Source organism: Oncorhynchus clarkii, chromosome 16, assembly GCF_045791955.1.
Source record: "Oncorhynchus clarkii lewisi isolate Uvic-CL-2024 chromosome 16, UVic_Ocla_1.0, whole genome shotgun sequence".
Taxonomy (NCBI): Eukaryota; Metazoa; Chordata; class Actinopteri; order Salmoniformes; family Salmonidae; genus Oncorhynchus; species Oncorhynchus clarkii.
In genome coordinates this window covers 26,746,058-26,769,091 of record NC_092162.1, presented here as the reverse complement: position 1 = coordinate 26,769,091, position 23,034 = coordinate 26,746,058, and the positions used below count along the sequence as shown (strand labels likewise).

The 23,034-nt window shown below is 42.1% G+C and overlaps 1 protein-coding gene across 2 annotated transcripts in view; it reads right to left on the bottom strand.

The window, feature by feature from the left end:
• LOC139367546 (double C2-like domain-containing protein alpha) overlaps nucleotides 1-23,034 on the bottom strand; it is a 79,002-nt gene that overhangs the window by 5,883 nt on the left and 50,085 nt on the right. For both annotated transcript variants that reach the window (XM_071105795.1, XM_071105796.1), the window contains 4 exons: nucleotides 17,850-17,909; nucleotides 6,716-6,912; nucleotides 4,912-4,993; nucleotides 1,542-1,638 (listed from right to left, as the gene is read on the bottom strand). In XM_071105795.1, the coding sequence (XP_070961896.1) occupies nucleotides 1,542-1,638; nucleotides 4,912-4,993; nucleotides 6,716-6,912; nucleotides 17,850-17,909 (436 nt within the window). The remainder of the gene's footprint in view (nucleotides 1-1,541; nucleotides 1,639-4,911; nucleotides 4,994-6,715; nucleotides 6,913-17,849; nucleotides 17,910-23,034) is intronic.

The window sequence follows — 23,034 nt, the reverse complement described above, 5'->3', positions numbered from 1 at the left end:
ACTGCCTCACTAGTTGTCTTTGTGAAGTTCAAGATCTTGAGCCACCAAGAGTAGTAGTCTATGAAGACTAGGAACGTTTTCCCCTTGAACTCGCTGAGGTCTGCTGCCAACTTCACAAATTTACCTTTCAGCAGGACAATAACCTAAAACACAAGGCCAAATATACTTGCTTACCAAAACAACATTGAATGTTCCTGAGTCACCAAGTTACAGTTTTGACTTAAATCGGCTTGAAAATCTATGGCTGTCTAGCAATGATCAACAACTAATTTCATAGAGCTTAAATCATTTTTTAAAGAATAATGAGCAAATATTGTACAATCCAGGTGTGCAAAGCTCTTAGAGACTTACCCAGAAAGACTCAGCTGATTACAGCTGTAATCACTGCCAAAGGTGATTCTAACGTGTGTTGACTCAGGAGTGTAAATTTGATATTTCTGTATTTCATTTTCAATAACATTTGCTAAAATGTCTAAAAACATGATTTCACTTTGCCATAATGGGCTATTATATCTAGATTGGTGAATTCAGCCTGTAACACAACAAAATGTGGAATGTCAAGGGGTATGAATACTTTCAGAAGGCACTGTATGATCCTTTCCATAGCCTGGACATCTGCTGCCAACCTTGTATCATCCATCTCTGGTTTGGGGTGCCTAGAAAAGGCATCGGCGATGACGAGGTTCTTCCGTTCTTCCCTCAATGGGGTTGAACTTCATCAAGTCGAATCAGCGGCCACTGACATCAAAGGGGTGCATTGTATAGGTCTTTGTTGTTTATCAATGTCACCAGCGGTTTGTGATCTGTGATCAAGCGATAGTTCTCCAACCCTCACAAATGCTAGTAAATCTTTGCTGATGCCCACAAGCCTGCGAGTCACTCATTCTCAATCTCTTTTTGGCGTTACTGTGTGTACGTGAGCAGAAAGCTACAGGCTTAAGGGTGCCGTCGTGTTGTACCCCACCCAAGCAGTAGCTGCTTGCATCTGTGCTTACCACTGTTGAAGAACTGGATAAATTGCACTGATGAGATCAGTGCTTTGACCAGTGGTGGAAAAAGTACCCAATTGTCATACTTGAGTAAAAGTAAAGATACCTTAATAGAAAATGACACAAGTCTAAAGTATTTGGTTTTAAATATACTCAAGTATCAAAAGTAAATGTAATTGCTAAAATATACTTAAGTATCAAAAGTAAAAGTTCAAATAACAAAGAAAATTCTTAAATCAAGCAAACCAGATGGCACAATTTTCTTGTTTTTTACATTTACGGATAGCCAGGGGCACACTCTTTTCTTTAGGAATGTAGTGAAGTAAAAGTAAAAGTTGTCAGAAATGTAAACAGTAAAGTAAAGTACAGATACCCCCAAAAACTACTTAAGTAGTACTTTAAAGCATTTTTACTTAAGTACTTTACACCACTGTGCCTTTGAATGAATGTTGCCTTGGTTAAGAAAATGAAGAAACTGGCCCAATTGGGCAGCCAGGCCGCCCACGACTAGAATCCCACTTATGACTGTGGGTGGCACAGTCGCCAACTCACCAATAAAATCGTTGGATTTCCCTAGGTCGTAGTCCCAGACGGTGACCTCCAGGGTTTTGGTGGACAGCTCCGTGAAGGAGATCTCATAGAAGAACTCCTGCAGAGAGCCAGGGGATGGATGGTGGGTCAAAATGCAATCATTAACGAGAGATAGAAAGAGAAAAATGGGCCCTATAAGGATAATTAATATAGAAATAGTGTGTGCATGTCTAGTAACTTGGGTAGAAAAAGTAAAGCAATGAAAGAAACATAGAAACACACTGTTGAACAGCATTTCTTAAATTTCCTTATGAGAATGGTAACAGATTCAGTTTCTCATTGTTGGTTGGTCCTGTGGCAGCCAGTGTGTTTGCTGAATTTCCCTCCAGTTTAGCCAATTTAAATCGACAGCATACAGTACTTCACTGTATTGTCATTGATCCTACATCATAGGACCTATGCAATTGCGTTCAAAATGTGTGTAGCTGCATTAAATACATTATATACAACAAAAGTATATGGGCACCTACTCGTCGAACATCTCATTCCAAAATCATGGCCATTAGTATGGAGTTGGTCCCCCCATTGCTGCTACAACAGCCTCCACTCTTCTGGGAAGGCTTTCCACTCGATCTTTGAACATTACTGCGGGGACTTGCTTCCATTCATTCACAAGAGCATTAGTGAGGTCGGGTACTGATGTGGCGATTAGGCGATTAGGCCTAGCTAGCAGTCGGCTTTCCAATTCTTCTCAAAGATGTCCGATCTTGACAAACCATTCCTGTATGGACCTCGCTTTGTGCACGGGGAAATGGTCATTCTCCACCAGACTTTACAGTGGGCACTATGCATTCGTCAGGTAGCGTTCTCCTGGCATCCGTCAAACCCAGATTCGTCCATCGGACTGCCAGATGGTGAAGCGTGATTCATTACTCCAGAGAACGTACTTCCTCTGCTCCAGAGTCCAATGACGGTGAGCTTTACACCACTCCAGCCGACACTTGGCATTGCACATGGTGATCTTAAAGGCTGCTCGGCCATGGAAACCCATTTCATTAAGCTCCCAACAAACAGTTATTGTGCTGACGTTGCTTCCAGAGGCATGTTGGAACTCGGTAGTGAGTTTTGCAACCGAGGAGAAAATGTTTACGCACTTCAGCACACACACCGTTGTCGTTGTTACTCCTAGACGTTTCCACTTCACAATGACAGCACTTACAGTTGACCGAAGCAGCTCTAGCAGGGCATTTGACGAACTAACTTGTTGGAAAAGGGGCATCCTCTGACGGTGCCACGTTGAAAGTCACTGAGCTTTTCAGTAAGGCCATTCTACTGCCAATGTTTGTATATGGTGATTGCATGGCTGGGTGCTCGATTTAATACAACTGTCAGCAACAGGTGTGGCTGAAATAGCCGAATCCACTAAATTGAAGGGGGTCCACATACTTTTGTATATGTAGTGTATCTGCTGCTTTTAAGTCTTGCATTCCCAAACAAATTCACAAATAGAGAGCTGTTTAGCAAAGTGAAAATAATAACAATGCAAACCATTGCCTTTAAAAAGGTGAAATTGCCTTTAAAAGGCACAGTTGTCCAGTGAGCTGCTCTATAATGTGCCTTGGATTGAATCCCGGCACAGTGTTGCTAATGAGTACAGGTGGTCAGGGTGGTTGTTGCCATGTGTGCATTACAATTAGCCAGCTCCACGATTGCGTGTGTTCTTTTGGCTAGTGTTGTGTGGCAATTGTTGCGGAAATTTTCGAATGACTTTGCAACCCTGAATTTGAGAGCTGGGAAGATACCAACAATGAAAACATGAAGCAGACCAAACTATTTGGTCCTTTAAAAATGTGCATGTATGTATGTAAAATATTGTATGCTAAAGCCTGAAAATAAATAAATGTGACAATTGATGTTCGTTTCTAACAGTAGGGCTGTTTTTCCTAAAGAAGTTGAATTCTCTTCGTGTTTTGTTTCCTTGCCATGATAATAACAAGTATCGCAATGCTTTACATTGTCATTATTTCTGCTTGGCTAAACTGCCCTTTTGTGAATTTGTTTAGGAATGCAAGACATATAAGCAGCAGATATTTATATATAGATATATAGCTACATGTTTTTTTTTAAGCAGTGCATAGGACGCAGCCTCAATGGCCATTACAGTGAAGACTCCAGCAGAGTTAAACAAATAGTATCTGCACAGTTCAACAAAACCAATTCACTAAAATAGATTGATAATCACCTACAATCGCCCATACTATGTATAGTCCTGGTTTATTTTTAGTCCAGGACTAAGCTTTATCTGGATCTTGTAAAATCGGTCCTTAAACCGGAAATCAAACATGACAATTTTCATGATCGGGGTGAAATCCAAATGAATTTGGGCTAGGATCAGTACGTCGGGACACATGTAGTTTGAGCGGGTTAAGGACACACCGATGATGGCTGTTACATTCTCCAGATCCGTGTCAGATGTCCCAATAATTTTCATTGTTGGTCATGCTGTAGTATGAGCAGTGCTACGTTGCGATTGGCCAAGGACTGCTGCTAATAGCCAATGAGCATGCAGCATGTGAGACCAAAACAATGATGGTGAAGAGGAAAGCAACAAGAACAGGCACCGTGTGTACTACGGAGGTGATGGAAGACAGATTGGTGAAGCTGTGGAAAGAAAGCAGCTGCCTTTTCAATGTGGGAGCACATATTCTGCACCTCTGTGAAATCTATTTTTTTTTTATGTTTCTGCACATAATAATGTGCACACTAATCCATTTATCTAAATGTAAAATTATTCCAATTTATTTACATTTTTTTAGCTCACTGTTTGCGTGTTGGCATTTTTTTACATCCTGGGTTTGAGGATGGACGGAATGAAAGATTTGGGACAAGGAAATTGCGAAATGTGAGCAAGTCCAAGTTGTTATGTTTTTAGAAGTTGTGTAATGTATGCTCAGCATAACTGACAGCCTGATCCCAGATCTGTTTGTGCATGATAAAAAAAAAACAGATTTGTCACTCAGGCTGTAGAAGTGATTGATTGAAATGAGAACCCAAACAGCGGCCGTCCCCAGGACTGGAGCAAAGAAACTAAAAAAAACATGTATTAGTATGTTCGCAGTGCAAATGGCTCGGGGTATGAGCATCCTCTGAATGACTACAATGTGAAATGTAAGTGTTGTATTGTACAAAAAAACGGTATATAATTGGGCATTTTAGATTGTGTCTCCGAGGACTGATTATAGTCCCAATAAGCTTTCTTCATGCCACTGCATGGTGCACACCGCACGATTCACAAACATGCACACAAACATGCACAATTCACAAACATGCAGATTATAACTTGCACACAAGCACAAGAACCACACCCCCACACACACACACAAACACACACCTCATTAAACTCTGGGTTAAGAGTCTTTTTTATGACGGCTGTTTTATGCTTGGATTTCTTCTGCAGGTCTGGCTTGAGGTACCTGATACAGAGAAATGTGAGGCTGTCACGCTCCATTAAGAAAACACAAACTCAATTTATTATGCAGTCCAAAGTAATACACTATGTAGGGAATAGGTTGCCATTTGCTATTGTCGTTCCTAAGGCTCCTGTTTAAAGCTCCTGTACATTCTGCATGATTTCTTGCTGCTATTGTAATTGTAAATCCCCATCCACTGAAACTTTTGCAGAATTATAATGTCTTCTGAAACGCATGAAATCCCAAACAGAACTTTCGGAGCGTGATATTGTTACGTTCCAAATGTAAAGACCCCATCATTTAATTATCATAAAAATTATGGCTGTGTCCCAATTGCACCCCAGATCCTATAGGCCCTGGTCAAAAATAATGGACTATATAGGGAATAGGGTGCTATTCGGTACATTTCCCATGTCCGATTATATACTGTATAGTACGTTTCTAGCTATGTGTGTCGTGACAAGGACAGTTCTGAACGTGAAATCGTATTATCTTACGGTCTGAGACTTGAAGTCTTAAGCTACACAGCAGAATCTTTAACTGTGCCGAGTATCTCTCTCCGTGCTCTGACACATTCTCTAATATATAAACCGACAGAGAGCTAGTTTTCTGCATTTTCCCTCACACACATTTTCCACCCACCACCCCGCAGCACGAAGACCTGATGTTCTCCCCCACACTCAGACACAACAAAACAGATAGGGAATTTACCGAGTGCTAATTCAGAGCAAAGAGCGAGAGAGCGTGGTAGAGAGAGAGAGCGAGAACGAGAGAAAAAAACAGAATGAGACACTGCGTGTCTGTGTATGCCTGTGTGTGTCTGCATGCATGAGTTTGTGTCCACATGCATGGTTGTGTGTGTGCATGACCGTGTGTGTATGTGAGAGAGAAAGCGTCTGCATGAGAGACATTTGATTGTGTGAACTGGCAGTAGGAAAACGGTGGCATGTCTATTTCTATTACTTGCTTGTACTTTAACCTAAGGGGGGAAATAGCTGGCTTGGTATATTTCTCCAAGAAAGTGTGTACGTGTGTGTTTATGTACGTGAGAAAGGGAGGTAAAGTGAGCTCGGCACAGCCACTGTTTTTTACTAATTCCAGGGAAAGCTCAAGGCCAGTGACGGAATTGAAGTGAACACATTGACAAGGGAGGAAATGTTTAGTTCCTTTGTCCGATTTCTGTCAGGATGCATCAGTCACGCTGGGAAAAATTCCTCCTCTCACTAGCCATGGCTTTCCCTCTCCCTCTCCCTCCCTCCCTCCCTCCTACCCTCCCTCCCTCCCCTTGTTTTCAAATAATTTACTATTGAAATGCAATTGTGCAACAGCTCCAGTCCGTAAATCTCTGTATGTTACTAACCATGACTCCCTGTACACTGCATCTCTTTCTACCGCTCTTGCACACTGGAAATAATAATGTATTTGTTTTCTTTCAGATACTTTGAGCCTTTCATTGAGCCTGCCTGGAGTGCCAAATGGTAAGAGTTTTCACTTTTGGGACTATTCCATTCACTCCGTTACAACATTCAAGCTCAATCAAGTGCAGCTTTAGTATTTAAAAGAAAACAAAACATTTATAAACAACAAAAACGGTCCGAAAACGTGTGAAACAGAGAAACACTCATTTTCATTTCCGTTGCAAAACATTTAGCTCTAATGAACATAACCCAGGTCTAGTATTGGTATCACGGTCAATACGGTATCACGGTCAACGTCTATACTCACGTTTTGACATAGGGGTCCGAGAATCCATTGACGTCCATGGCGGCTAGGTGGGCGCAGCGTCGCACACCCACACAGAGCCCTCCGTGGGCCCTCTCCTCCCCTTTGGCCTTATCGACCACACCGGACGTGGGGAGGAACTGCAGGCAGAGCAGCAGACGACCCCTCTCCTCCAGACTCCTCTGCTGTTCACTCTCCCACTGAGGGAAAGGGGACATTGAGGAAAAAGTGGTAGAGAGAAAAGGAGAGAGTGAGAGACAGGAACATATATAGAGAAAAGGATAGAGAATGAGAGAGAAAGTAGCAGAGATTTTTTTTTATTAAGGATAGAGTGAGAGAGAAAAGGAAAGAGTCAAACCAGGGGCTGCTATCATCTCCCTCTTAAATGAGCGAGTGCCAAAGAACTGTTGAATTTTTTACTTTGTAAACTTCAGTATTTAGGCCAACAGCCTGTTGGGATGACTATGTATTGACCTTTTGTGTCTGTACTGAAGGCACTTAAGTTAGCAGTGACAGCATTTGTCAGACACGATGTTGACATAGCAACTACTAGCTGAAAGGACCTAGCAGCAAGATTTTGGGAAAAGGGACGTGCAAGGTCAAAAAAAATGTGCAACTACCTTGGAATGCCCAGTCAATGAGAATTATACCACAGCATTGCTGAATACTCATTTCTGATTGGTTAGAAGGACACTCTAGAATGAACATTCTAGAATGAACATTAAAACCAGATAATGGGGCATTTGTAAAATATATCTGGACAGTTGTAAAATATACTGGGAGACCTTGGAATCAGTATGCAATAAGCGGCTACACATGCAGACCATACTTGCTACAAAGTAACAGAGAGATAAACCAACAAACCAAAATTGGATACACTGTAAACGCAGGTCCAACAAGGAAGAACTTAGAAAGTAGCATTGATTTGTTTTTGCAGAGACATATTTTTTTAGAGCATCTGATGACATAACGTGGTGAGTGATGGAAATGAATTCCTCTGGTCCCTACTGTTGCAGTCATGACACAAGTGGCTCTATGCTGTCAAATACTCCCACATTTCTAATTTGACCAGCTGTTTTCAGAAACTGATCTTTTTTAATTCGGTTGTCATACTGGCAGGTTTGCTAGCAACAAAATAGTTGTGTTTGATATGCAATGCGATCTCCTCGTAATGAACAGTGTTGAGTGTCCTGAAGTAAAGGCAAACTTTTCTGGCCACGCCAGGCAAAATTGGGCATTATCAGCTCATTGTTATGGATGTATCCAAAGTAAAGTCAGTAGAAAACAGCTACTTTGTTGTTGTCCTGTCTGCAGAGGTTGTGACTGTGTTAGCCGTAGCTAGCTGGCTAGCTAGCAAGCAAGGGATAAGGAGGTTGCCAGCGAGCATGGCAACAGAACATAAAGAACGAAACGACTGGATCGCGTCCATAAGTATCAAACTAACTGAACAATGACTTGTTCGCGACTCTAGCAACCAAAATATGAGAAAGTATGAATTAGTTTATAAAAATTAAAATATAAACATAATGTTTTTTTCTACTGGTTAAATGTGTGCTTTCATCATATTGTTTTCTCTAGCTACTGTGGGTGGTATAAGCGGGATAAACAGCTCCGTTCTGTACATTACCTTGGAAAAATGAACTCTGCAAAGGGACTCGGTCCTGCCTCGTCCCTCTGCGTTGTCCATTATTTCCAAGGCAATGTATATGACTTCGGCATTTATCCCTTACATAAAGTATATTTAATACTTATGGATACAGTGTCATATTAGCATTTCTTTGTTGTTGCCATTGTTGAATTACTGCATTGGGACATTGTCTTCCAACAGGTGCACCACTACTACGCGTGAACAAAGACAGTAGTCTTTGGGTTGAAACATGTCCACGTCAGTACATTCAATACAGTGTCGCTCTGAACTGTACGTGTCCTATCTTATGCATGGACAGACTTAGTGATTTGGGGTTTTACAGTAAAGAAAGGTAATTTAACTGTAAACATGTATTACCGTTGACTAGCAAATCACTTCAAAAAGTAGGTCACATGCTCATACAAAATAATTCCAGCAACAGTGCACTGTGCACCTGCCAACTTTCCTTCAATTCGCAAGTGTCTGAAACTAAAGTCAGCAATAAAATAAACATATATTTTTCAGGACCCTGTCTTTCAAAAATAATTTGTATAAATCCAACTAACTTCACAGATCGTCATTGTAAAGGGTTTAAACACTGTTTCCCATGCTTGTTCAATGAACCATGAACAATTAATGAACATGCACCTGTGGAACTGTCGTTAAGACACTAACAGCTTACAGACGGTAGGCAATTAAGGTCACAGTTATGAAAACTTTGGACACTTTCCACTGACTCTGAAAAACAGCAAAAGAAAGTTGCCCAGGGTCCCTGCTCATCTACGTGGATGTTCCTTAGGCATACTGCAAGGAGGCATGAGGACTGCAGATGTGGCCAGGGCAATAAATTGCAATGTCCGTACTGTGAGACACCTAAGACAGCACTACATTGAGACAGGACGAACAGCTGATCGTCCTCGCAGTGACAGACCACATGTAACAACACCAACAGGATTGGTACATCCAAACATCACACCTGCGGGACAGGTACAGGATGGCAACAACAACTACCCATGTTACACCAGGAACGCACAATCCCTCCATCAGTGCTCAGACTGTCCACAATAGGCTGAGAGAGGCTGGACTGAGGGCTTGTAGGCCTGTTGTAAGGCAGGTCCTCACCAGACATCACCGGCAACAACATGGCCTATGGGCACAAACCCACCTTTGCCGGACCAGACAGGACTGGCAAAAAGTGCTCTTCACTGACGAGTTGTGATTTTGTCTCACCAGGGGTGTAACGCTCAAAGGGGTGTAACGCTCAAAGAAATGAGCGTTACACCGAGGCCTATACTCTGGAGCAGGATCGATTTGGAGGTGGAGGGTCCGTCATGGTCTGGGGCGGTGTGTCACAGCATCCTCAGACTGAGCTTGTTGTCATTGCAGGCAATCTCAACCCTGTGCGTTACAGGAAAGACATCCTCCTCCCTCATGTGGTACCCTTCCTGCAGGCTCATCCTGACATGACCATCCAGCATGACAATGCAACCAGCCATACTGTTCGTTCTGTGCATGATTTCCTGCCATGGTCAGCGAAGAGCCCGGATCTCAATCCCATTAAGCACGTCTGGGACCTGTTGGATCGGCGGGTGAGTGCTTGGGCCATTCCCCCCAGGAATGTCCGGGAACTTGCAGGTGCCTTGGTGGAAGAGTGGGGTAACATCTCACAGCAAGAACTGGCAAATCTGGTGTAGTCCGTGAGGAGGAGATGCACTGCAGTACTTAATGTAGCTGGTGGCCACATCACATACTGGCTGTTACTTTTGATTTTGACCCCCCCTTCGTTCAGTGACACATTACTCCTTTTCTCTTAGTCATATGTCTGTGGAACTTGTTCAGTTTATGTCTCAAATTGTTGAATCTTGTTATGTTCAGACAAATATTTACGCATGTTAATTTCCTGAAAATAAACGCAGCTGATAGTGAGATGACGTTTCTTTTTTTGCTGAGTTTATCTTACCAGAGAAAGCATCCAAACGAGGGAAACAGCACCCCTCTAACTATACTGTACACTGACTGTAAAAAACATTAGGAACACCTGCTCTTTCCATGACATAGACTGACCAGGTGAATCTAGGTGAATGCTATGATCCCTTGTTGATGTTAAAGAAGGATTTAAGCCTTGAGACAATTGAGAAATGTATTCTGTATGTGTGCCATTCAGAGGGGGGAATGGGCAAGACAAAATATGTAAGTGCCTTTGATCAGGGTATGATAGTAGGTGCCAGGCGCACTGGTTTGAGTATGCTGCTGGGTTTTTATACGCTCAACAGTTTCCCATGTGTGTCAAGAATAACCCACCATCCAAAGGACATCCAGCCAACCTGACACAACTGTGGGAAGCATTGGAGTCAACATGTGCCAGTATCCCTGTGGAACGCTTTCAACACTTTGTAGAGTCCGTGCCCCAATGAATTTAGTCTGTCCTGATGGCAAAAGGTGGTGCAACTCAATATTAGGAAGGTGTTCCTAATGTTTTGTACGCTCAGAGTATGTAGGCCATGTATCTGATGCTGTCTGGACAAAAAAAGTATGGCATGTCACATTAGAGGTCTTCATGGGTCCAAAAAGTTGGACCCGATATGCATAAATGTATTTGTTTAATATAGAGACCCATTCCGAACGGACCCGAGGCCAACTAGACCAGTTCCGTATAGACCTGGTCTGATCCGAGTGAAGGAAGCAGCGGAAAAGTCAATTTTTAAGCTACTTTATTAACCGTAGCTGAAAAAGCGTGAGGGACAGAAGGAACAGAAAGGTGGTGTTGCCCATTTCCCTTTTCCCTTTTTCGTGAACAAAATGTGCAATGCATTTTCCAAACTGTGAAAGACAGCAACACGCAACAAAGCGTCTAGTCTCCCGGAAAACCAGACGAAGAAGAAGACAAATAAGGAGAGGAGGTGCCACTCTAGCAGGCAGAGCATGGTGGGGGGGCTACTAGTGTTTATTTTATTTTATTATGCCCAGCTCACAAGCCCCTTGATGATGTGAGGCCTGAGGCAACTGCCTTTTCTGCCTAGTGGTAAGTCCACCAGTGATCTTTTGAGGGTGACAAGCTCAATTTCCCCTCTGGGGATCAATAAAGTTTATCCATTCATTCATCCTCTTGTGTGTCTTATAGACTGACTATTGTGGTGGAAGAGTCTGATAGCAAGTACAGCACGGTACGCACCATGACACATCACATTAAGATTGACGGATAAAGGAATAGAAAAGAAAAGCGAGGGAGCAGCCACTCAAAGAAGCTAAGAATGATGAGATGCAACATCTCAGGGAAGCATGAGTCACTCCATGGCCACAGGCAGAGCCGAGCTACATGCATGTATTAATAGTGAAGCATACATTCGTCTATATTCCACATCCATTTTTACCTCCTTACATGTATGTCTATTTTATGTTATTTTTGTGAGTGCATACATTTGCCAACCTTTGATTAGGGCTGTTACAGTGACCATACTACCAGCACACTGGCATTCACGAGTCATGACCACTTTCAAATTCCACATGACCTTTTAGTCAAGGTAACTAGGCTTCTCCAAGTTCTGATGCTGCTGATGGTTATTAGTAGCATACCAAACTTGCTAACTACCTGGTACTCAGCACTCTCAGCACTCTGGTACTCAACAGGAAAAACAGAACTAGACAATAATTTGTGCCAGGTGTGATATCCCTCCTAAATAGATCGGGCTAACGTTCCTATCGACTCAGTAAGGCTAGCAGGCTAGTCTTTTAAAATAAATGTTTTATTGGTATGTAACTGTTAAGAAAGTTGTATTGTCAATTTGGTTTTGTATTTAAACGCCACTTTAAACGTGTACATGACACTGCAACAAAATGTCCCCATGGGGACAATAAAGTCAGTAAGTAAGTAATTGTCCCTTTAACAACATCAATGCAAATGTATAAAAGCACTTCATGAGAGCCCATGAGCTCATGTTGGGCAACATTTCTATAGCCTATGCAATTGCTTGAGAAAACAGACTTTTGATGGCATCTATTAAAAAGAGGAGGATTCCATCAGCTTTCTATAGGCTAGGCCTATTATATTTATTTCTCAACTTTCCAATTATCAAGCACATTTCTTAGCTTTACAACAGGAGTAAAACCTACCTGGCTGGCATGAAAATAAGCCATGGGAAAATGCATATAGATGACGTGTATTTTTTCCCCCCTGCCCCTGTTCTGAGACAGGTGCATGATAATGGTCCATTCTAAATCAAAACAAATTTCATACATATACTATTTAGTAAATGTAAAGACAAGATTCAATTCAGAATAGTCCGATGGGAGACAATATTAGCCTATCACTTGTTTGAAGCGTGAGTCCTACTTTTTAAATATATAAGAAAAATACAAATAATTTCAAAATGGCAGCTCTGCTTCTAGCTCCTAAGCAACTTTGCAGGATATATTTTCCTTACATTATTAGCCCAGAATGTATTTTGTGTTATTACATACAGTCGGAAAGGAAGTGTAGGGGATGATGTTCCCACCATGACTATTAAAACTTACCCAAACCAAAAACCGTGGATAGATGGCAGCATTCGCGCAAAACTGAAAACACAAACCATTGCATTTAACCTCGGCAAGGTGACTGGGAATATGGTTGAATACAAACAGTGCAGTTAAGCCCTCCACAAGGCAATTAAGCAAGCACAACATCAGTACAGAGATAAAGTAGAATTGCAAGTCAACGGCTGAGACACGTGACGTATGTGGCAGGGACTTCAGACAATCACGGATTACAAAGGGAAAACCAGCTAAGTCGCGGACACTAGCGTCTTGCTCCCGGTCAAGCTAAACATCTTTGCCCACTTTGAGGTTACACAGTGCCATTGACACGGGCCACTCCCGAGTACTGTGAGCTCTCGTTCTCCGTAGCCAACATGAGTAAGACATTTAAGCATGTTAACCCTCGCAGACGGCCCTAGTCGCATCCTCAGAGCATGCGCAGACCAGCTGGCTGGAGTGTTTATGGACATATTCAGTCTCTCCCTATCCCATTCTGCAGTCCCCACTTGCTTCAAGATGGCCACCATAGTTTCTGTACCTAAGAAAGCAAAGGTAACTGAACTAAATGACTACCCGTAGCACTCAATTCTGTCATTATGAAAAGCTTGAGAGTCTAGTTAAGGATCATATCACCCGCACTGTACCTGACTGCCTAGACCCACTTCAATATGCATAACGCCCCTATAGATCCACAGACGATGCAATCGCCATTGCACTACACACTGCCCAATCCCATCTGGACAAGAGGAATAACTATGTAAGAATGCTTTTCATTGACTACAGCTCAGCCTTCAACACCATAGTACCCTCCAAGCTCATCATTAAGCTTTGGGCCCTGGGTCTGAACTCCGCCCTGTGCAACTAGGTCCTGGACTTCCTGACTGGCCGCTCCCAGGTGGTAAAGGTAGGAAATAACACCTCCATTACGCTGATCCTCAACACAGGGGCCCCACAAGGGTGCGTGCTCAACCTCCTCCTGTACTCCGTGTTCACCAATGACTACGTGGCCACACATGCCTCCAACTCAATCATCAAGTTTGCAGACAACACAACAGTGGTAGGCCTGATTAACAACAATGACAACACAGCCTATACGAAGGAGGTGAGAGCCCTGGCAGAGTGGTGCCAGGTAAATAACCTCACCTTCAACGTCAACAAAACAAAGGAGCTGATCGTGGACTTCAGGAGACAGCAGAGGGAGCACACCCCCAACCACATCGACAGGGCCGCAGTGGAGAAGGTGAAAAACTTCAAGTTCCTCTGTGAACACATCACTGACAATCTGAAATGGTCCACCCACAAAGACAGTGGTGAAGAAGGTGCAAAAGCACCTCTTCAACCTCAGGAGGCTGAAGGAATTCGGCTTGGCCCCTAAGACCCTCATACATTTTTACAGATGCATCATTGAGAGCATCCTGTCAGGCTGTATCACCGCCTGGTACGGCAACTGCACCGTCCGCAACCGCAGGGCTCTTCAGAGTGTGGTGCGGTCTGCCCAACGCCTCACAGGGGGCACACTGCCTGGCCTCCAGGACATCTACAGCACCCAATGTCACAGAAAGGTCAAAAAGTTAATCAAGGACATCAACCACCCGAGCCACGGCCTGTTCACCCCGCTATCATCCAGAAGGTAAAGTCAGTACAGGTGCATCAAAGCTGGCACCGAGAGACTGAAAAACAGCTTCTATCTCAAGGTCATCAGACTGGTAAATAGCCATCACTGGGTGGAGCCCTGCCCTGAACTTAGTCACGAGTCGACTACCGCCCGGTTACTCTACCATGAACCTTAGAGGCTACTGCCCTATGTACATACACATGGAACACTAGTCACTTTATTAATATAACAATTTTCACTTTATAATGTTTACATACTGTTTTACTAATTTAATATGCATATCCTGAATTCTAGTCAAGGCCATCCTATTCAACTGTTGCTGTACATATACCATTCTATCCCACGTATTCTACAGATTTACTACATATTCTATCCACATACTGTCCATAATGTCTATACATCCCATCATACACATATATGGGGTGGCAGGGTAGCCTAGTGGTTAGAGCGTTGGACTAGTAACCGGAAGGTTGCAAGGTCAAACCCCCGAGCTGACAAGATACAAATCTGTCGTTCTGCCCCTGAACAGGCAGTTAACCGACTGTTCCTAGGCCGTCATTGAAAATAAGAATTTGTTCTTAACTGACTTGCCTAGTTAAATAAAGGTCAAATATATATATATACAGAACCAGTCAAAAGTTTGGACACACCTACTCATTCGAGGGTTTTTCTTTATTTTTACTATTCTCTACATTGTAGAATAATAGTGATGACATCAAAACTATGAAATAACACATATGGAATCATGTAGTAACCAAAATAATTTTAAACAAATCAAAATATTTTTGATTCTTCAAAGTAGACACCATTTGCCTTGATGACAGCTTTGCACAGTCTTGGCATTCTCTGAACCAGCTTCACCTGGAATGGTGTCCTAGTAGTAGTAGTGGTTTCTTTGCAGCAAATCGACCATGAAGGCCTGATTCACGCAGTCAGCTGATGTTGAGATGTGTCTGTTACTTGAACTCTGTGAAGAATTTATGTGGGCTGCAATCTGAGGTGCAGTTAACTCTAATGAACTTATCCTCTGCAGCAGAGGTAACTCTGGGTCTTCCTTTACTGTGGTGGTACTCATGAGAGCCAGTTTCATCATAGCGCTTGATGGTTTTTGCCACTGCACTCGAAGAAACTTTCAAAGTTCTTGACATTTTCAGGATTGATTGACCTTCATGTTTTAAAGTAATGATGGACTGTCATTTCTTTTTGCTTATTTGAGCTCTTCTTGCCATAATATAGAGTTGTTGTTTTTTACCAAATAGGGCTGTCTTCTGTATACCACCCCTATATTGTCACAACACAACTGATTGGCTTAAACGCATTAAGAAGGAAAGAAATTCCACAAATTAACTTTTAACAAGGGACACCTGTTAATTGAAATGCATTCCAACTACCTCATGAAGCTGGTTGCGAGAACTCCAAGAGTGTGCAAAGCTGTCATTAAGGCAAAGGGTGACATAAAACATAAAATATATTTGGATTTGTTTAACACTTTTTTGGTTACTACATGATTATATATGTGTTATTTCACAGTTTTGATGTCTTCACTATTATTCTACAATGTAGAAAATAGTAAAATAAAGAAAAACCCTTGAACGAGTAGGTTTTATCCAAACTATTAACTGGTACTGTGTATATATATTTTTAAAATAGATTTTCCTTTATTATTTTCCCCTAACCCTAACACCCCTCATCTAATTGGAGTAAACTAATGGACAACAACACGTAGGCTTCTACTTCTAGCCTATACAGTGCATCCTGTTTCCATTGATCATCCTTGAGATGTTTCTACAACTTGATTGGATTCCACCTGTGGTAAGTTCAATTGACTGGACATGATTTGGAAAAGCACACACCTGTCTATAGAAGGTCCCACAGTTGACAGTGTATGTCAGAGCAGAAACCAAGCAATGAGGTCGAAATAATTGTCCATAGAGCCCTGAGACAGGATTGTGGGGAAGATCTGGGGAAGGGTACCAAAACATGTCTACAGCATTGAAGGTCCCCAAGAAAACAGTGGCCTCCATCATTCTTCAATAGAAGAATTTGACGGCCAGCTTCCTAGAGCTGGTTGCCAAACTGAGCAATCAGTGGAGAAAGCCCTTGGTCAGGGAAGTGACCAAGAACCCTGTGGTCACTCTCACAGAGCTCCAGAGTTCCTTTGTGGAGATGGGAGAACCTTCCAGGATAACCATCTCTGCATCACTCCACCAATCAGGCCTTTATGGTAGTGGCCACACAGAAGCCACTCCTCTGTAAAAGGCACATGACATCCTGCTTGAATTGAACCAAAAGGCACCTAAAGGACTCTCAGACATTGAGAATCAAGATTCTCTAGTTATTTGAAACCAAGATTGAACTCTATGGCCTGAATGCCAAGCGTCATGTCACCTGGCACCATCCCTACGGTGAAGCATGGTGGTGTCAGTGTCATGCTGTGGGGACGTGTTTCAGTGGCAGGGACTGGGAGACTAGTCAGAATCGAAGGAAAGATGTACGGAGCAAAGTACAGAGATATTCTTGATGAAAACCTGCTTAGAGTGCTCAGGACCTCAGACTGGTGCGAACGTTCACTTTTCAACAACCTGAAGCACACAGCCAAGACAACACAGGAGTAGCTTCAGAATAAGTCTCTGAATGTCCTTGAGTGGTCCAGCCAGAGCCCGGGCTTGAACCCAATCGTACATCTCTGGAGAGACCTGAAAATAGCTGTGCAGCGACGCTCTCCATCCAACTGAACAGAGCTTGAGAGGATCTGCAGAGAAAAATGGGAGAAACTCCCCAATTACAGGTGTGCCAAACTTGTAGCCTCATACCCAAGAAGATGCAAGGTTGTACATTTCTGCCAAAGTTTGCTTCAACAAAGTACTGAGTAAAGGGTCTGAATGTCATAGTTCAGTTTTTTTTCAATTATGTTTTGAAAGTTCTGAACCTTTCTATTCTCACAGTTTCTACAGATTGTAAATTAAAGATAAACATTTTTGTTAAAAGTATTATTATATTATTGATCGATTGACTATGACTTTTCAAGTCACCCAGGAGTGCTATCTGCAGAGTTAGCTCCAGGTAAATGTTGCACTTCTTCAACCATTTCTGCAACCAAAAACAAGCGACATATGGTCAGTACCAAAACAAATGATCAAATGATTCTGTCTCTTCGTAGCAAAATCTGCAGAGCTGGGATGGTTTTATCCCCCATTTATATAACATTCTATTGGTGGCAAGAATTTTGTATAATAATTTAAATGGAAAAATTCAAAGTTTTGAATCCGGTGTTGCTGAAGCCAACACTGCCTTTAAAAGTCAAAGCGCAGTGCGATGTCGGCACAGCGCAGTTTGTTTGAACCATGGTCAGACAGACAGAGGTGAAGTGGTGTTTGGTGTACCTCTCTCAGGTAGCAGGAAATGCCTCTCAGTGCCGCACTCATTGCAGAAGGGGAGGGAAGCTGGAGAGAGAGGAAGAGAGAGAGAGGAAGAGAGAGAGAAAGAGAGGGATGGAGAGAGAGAGAGAAAGAGGAATAAAGATAAATATAGCTGCGAGCAGCAATGAACATGGTTCACAGGATGACGGAAAGGACAAATGATCAGTTGGATAACAATGCAAGCACTATCAGGTAGGAACTAGCTTCCTTTATGTGCAATCAGTGAAAGCATTAGCATGTTTATCTCTCAGTATCACAAGGATGATGCAAGTGAAATTTAGTCTAGTGCTGTAGGTTCGTTATCTTGGAATGCAGCTGGTAATCATTCTTAAAGTCATTACTTAATTCTGGGGTCAATTTGACTACTGTTTCTGAAATATTTTCAGCATTAATGTACTGGTATCTTGCGGTCATCTTTGAATTCTGGGACTTCATTTTGTCGAAATCTGCTTGTGTAAATTATCTCAATCTCACTCCACATTAGCATTCCAAAATACTTAAATACACCCTCACAACTGTAATACCCTGACAGAGCAAGCGGCAGGACTTCCGGTTTCATATTTTCCCAAATAAAATATCCACTTGTCACTACATTCAGATCACATACAGTGCATTCACTTTTAACACATTTTGTTACGTTACAGCTTTAGTCTAAAATGGATTCAAATGTTTTTATTTTACACCCCTCATCAATCTACACACAATACTCTATAATGAAAAAGAAAAACACGTTTTTTTAGAAATGTTTTCAAATTTACAAAAGTATTCAGACCCTTTACTCAGTACTTTGTTGAAGGTAGTTTGGCAGCAAATATAGCCTCGAGTCTTTTGGGGTATGACGCTATAAGCTTGCAATACCCGTATTTGGGGAGTTATTTAGACAGGTGTGTGCCTTTCCAAATCATGTCCAATAAATTGAATTTACCACAGGTGGACTCCAATCAAGTTGTTGAAACATCTCAAGGGTGATCAATGGAAACAGGACACACCTGAGCTCAATTTCGAGTCTCATATCAAAAGGGTCTGAATACTTCTTTTTTTTTAAATGAATTAATACATTTCCAAAAACCTGTGTTTCACATTATTCATCAGCATAATTTAACAATCATTTGCATTAGACAAAGTCCACTTGATCAATAGTTATTGCTCTAGTATCCTATGGTGCCACTGGTGCCAATGACATTTAAAGTGCCGCCATCTAGTCTGGTGTAGCCATCTAAGGCATCAGTGACTTTATATTCACACAGCTTATGTTTTGAATGCAGCAACTATTAAAGACTGACGTAATGAGTAAATACAAAAACTGGAGGGAATCTGACATATGGTTAATGAGGAGAAGATGATTGCAGATGATTTTGAGCATTAACATTACATATGCAAACAATTGGTTGTTTATAGTTTCCTTGTTTTTTTAGACATTCATACCAAATTCAGTTAGACTTTTAGACATCCATGACAGTGATGACAAGTTCCAAGTTGATAGGACACTGTGGAGTGGATTAACATTGGTTTAAATGTAAAATCTAATTTTTGATAGGCCTACATTCCAAATTGGTGTATTTTGGTCCTATGGTTCATGAGAAGACGTATGTGCTAATATGAATCTACTGGTATCGTGTGGCCATCTTTGAATGTTAATGAACATTATTTTCTCAAACTCTTTAGTGACTGTTGTGAGATTTTGAGTCAATCTGACTTTTAGTCCATGAGAAGATTTTTTATGATTAATTTAAGCATACAGTTACAGCCAAAAAAGAGAATTGTGACCCTAAAACGTTTCAAGTTGATAAGCCATTGTGAAGTGGATTTACAAGGGATTTAAAATGGACAGGTAAAATCTGATTTACTGATTTATAAATAACTCAGCCATATCTTAACCAATCCTTAGCTTTTCTGAAACTAAGTTAAAAGAAGAATGAGAATACGTTTTCAAAAATGTTCAAGATGTAGGAAAATCGATCCTGAGAGACCGTTGGGTCCTTGAGGCAAATTTGTTCAACATTTCAAGTCTCTAGGTCAAAAGGGGCGATGGATTTGAGGGTTTAAGTGAGACTGCTTATAACAGCACCTCATAGGCCAATCAGTACCATTCTTTTTGACCAGGTTACTCATGACCTCTAGTTTCTGTGTGCCAAATATAGGCTATGAAGTGCGTGCTCGGAGAAGCACAGAGCAAAGTTATCTTTCTAAGATATCTGCTGGGATGGTCTAAATAAAACTAGGCAGCATTTCACACTGCAAAGGATATTCCAACCCTGAGCCCTGGGCTGCTCTGCTCTTACTGATCAAAAACGTTTTTGGGTGCTGCTTAACCAATGGCTGTGCTGTGTAGACCTACGGTGGCAGTTCAGGAGGAGAGTCAAAGGCTTCTTTTGATTTTTTGGTGGGTATTAAGCCTAGTCCAAAAATGTGCGTGAAGACTGGCCTATAGTTTATGTTCTGTTCAGTTTTAAAAGAGAGTGCGAAGGGGAGGACCGGAGGTCATCTTTGATAGCTTGCTACTACTATAATCGATTTGATTAAAAACAATATGTTTCTTGCCCATTATGTATTTATCAGAGTTATTGACCTCACAATTAGACAGATTCGAGTAATTTACATTGTGGTGCTGAAACTTCAAGCAGCAGCAATCGGAAATGGACAGCTCATAGTGCTGAAAGAAGGCAAATTCGACGAGGCATTTACACCGTCTTCATTTTAATCAGACTACTAACAACAAGAGGGCTTTGTGTTGGAGCCTATTTTTACCTATTAAGAAATAAGAGGTAAGCCTAACGGTTTGGCAGATGTCGGTCAGTTCCTCCACCCACTATTCACTCTTAAAATAGCCTACCTCTGTGTCAGTGAACGGTCGTTAAGTTAAAACCAAGATTCGAATTGAGGGGGTATGAGAGGGTATGCCATAGGCCTACCTTATTTGAAAGAAAGTGTCAAAAAGCACAGGCCTGCCCTTTGTTAGCTTAAGATTTTGAAGAAAATAAAACAGATCTGATTATATAAAATTAACTATAACAGCGCTTTGGTCCGCAGTAATTTATTCTAGAAACAAACTGTAAAATACCCGGGAAAGACGTGACACTGATGCATATGGGGATATCATTGTTTCATTTATTTGACTTTCAGAGGCTGAGCTACAATGTCCTAATGCTGAGGAGACAAAAACATTTACTTTGCTTGGAAGTAATCTAATTCTGTCACTCTCAACTGATTAAGCTATTCACTACAATAGAAGATTAAACTCAGACAGCTTTTAGGGAAACACTTGTGACCTTCTCTCATTGGGTTACGCAACTGAAGAAGAGTAGCCAGCAGTTAAAGCTTACATTTTCTGCAACGGTAGGCCAACTCTGTATGGGGTGGAAAGTTAGGCCTAACTTTTGAAAGTACCATGCTCAGATTCCAAATTACGTTTCTGTCACACCCTGATCTGTTTCACCTGTTCTTGTGAGTGTCTCCACCTCCTCCAGGTGTCGCTTATTTTCCCCAGTGTATTCATCCCTGTGTTTCCTGTCTCTCTGTGCCAGTTCGTCTTGTATGTTTTCAAGTCAACCAGCGTGTTTTTCCCAATGCTCCTGTTTTCTATTCTCTCGTTCTAGTCTTCCCGGTTTTGACCCTTGCCTGTTTTTTCTGGACCTGCCTGACCCTTCTGCCATCAAGCCTATCTGCCACTCTGTACCTCTTGGACCTTTTTGCCTGTCCACGACCATTCTCTTGCCTACTCCTTTTGGATATAAATAAACAACTAAGACTCTAACCATCTGCCTCCTGCATCTGGGTCTCTTCTTGTGCCCTTATAGTTTCAGATTGAATTATTTGCAAACAGGGGCAATTTAGTTCCAAACAAGACACACTGATTTGGCAATGGATAAATATGATATGAACACATCGGCCTCTGTCTATTCTTAGCCTGTAATTTCCATAATTTGTCACACCCTGATCTGTTTCACCTGTCTTTGTAATTGTCTCCACCCCCCTCCAGGTGTTTCCCACCTTCCCCATTATCCCCTGTGTATTTATACCTGTGTTTGTCTGTTGCCAGTTCGTCTTGTTACTCAAGTCAACCAGCGTTTTTGTGTCTCAGCTCCTGCTTTTCCCAGTCTCTCTCTTTTCCTCACCCTCCTGGTTTTGACCGTTGCCTGTCTGACCACTCTGCCTGTCCCTGCCTGCCGATCTGTACATTTGCCCCACCTCGATTATTGACCTCTGCATGCCTGCTGTCCGGGAACCGTTGCCCCACCTCTGGTTTACCTGCCTGTCTTGACCTGTCTATTGTCTGCCCTTGTTGGATTATTAAACCATTGTTAATTTGACATTGTCAGCATCACTGTCTTACCGTCACACCTGATAATTTGTGTGGTATTAAAAAATACTCTGCTTATATTGTGACGACCCTCCCACTCTGTCTGCCGAATTCTTTGTTCTTTGTTTTCCTTTATAGGATGTCGGTGGGTGGAGCTGGGAGGGTCGTCAGCAAAATGGGACACACCTGGGCTCAGGTGTGTCCCGGGATAAATACACCTCTTCCCCATTCACTGAGGAGACTCTCTCCGTGCAGTCACTGATACATTTTGGTTGTGTAATTTTTGTTTGCGTTGGCACCTTCATCTCTCATTATCACATTTATGAGTCGCTAGTGTGCCGGCCAAACCCTCCCTAACCCGGACAATTTTGTGCCGCCCCATGGGTCTACCGGTTGTGGCCGGTTGCAACAGAGCCTGGACTCGAACCCAGAATCTCTAGTGGCACAACTAGCCCTACGATGCAGTGCCACTTGGGAGGCCACCCCAACTCTTGTCTACAGTGGTCTGCGAACCCACAACCTTCTGGCCCACAGCCCTGGGCACTATCACAATTCCTGCATTGCCATGTATGCTTACAGGATGCATATCTAACACCCTGGTCTGTTGAAGAAGTGAGGGTAAAGGTTAGACATGTTCTCGGCTATCCACTTTGCTTTGTTATTTTGTGTTTAGCAAAGTTTTTTATTTCCAAACGTTCAGGGAGGGTTTAGGTAAAATATATTTTGCTGAAGAGGGGGCCATCCATTTTAATTTCAGAGTGGTCTGATTTTCTTCTTGTAACCCTTGTTATAAATAACGTTCACTCCCTTATCCCTTTTTATTGTAATCTGCCTTTATCTATCCTCTCA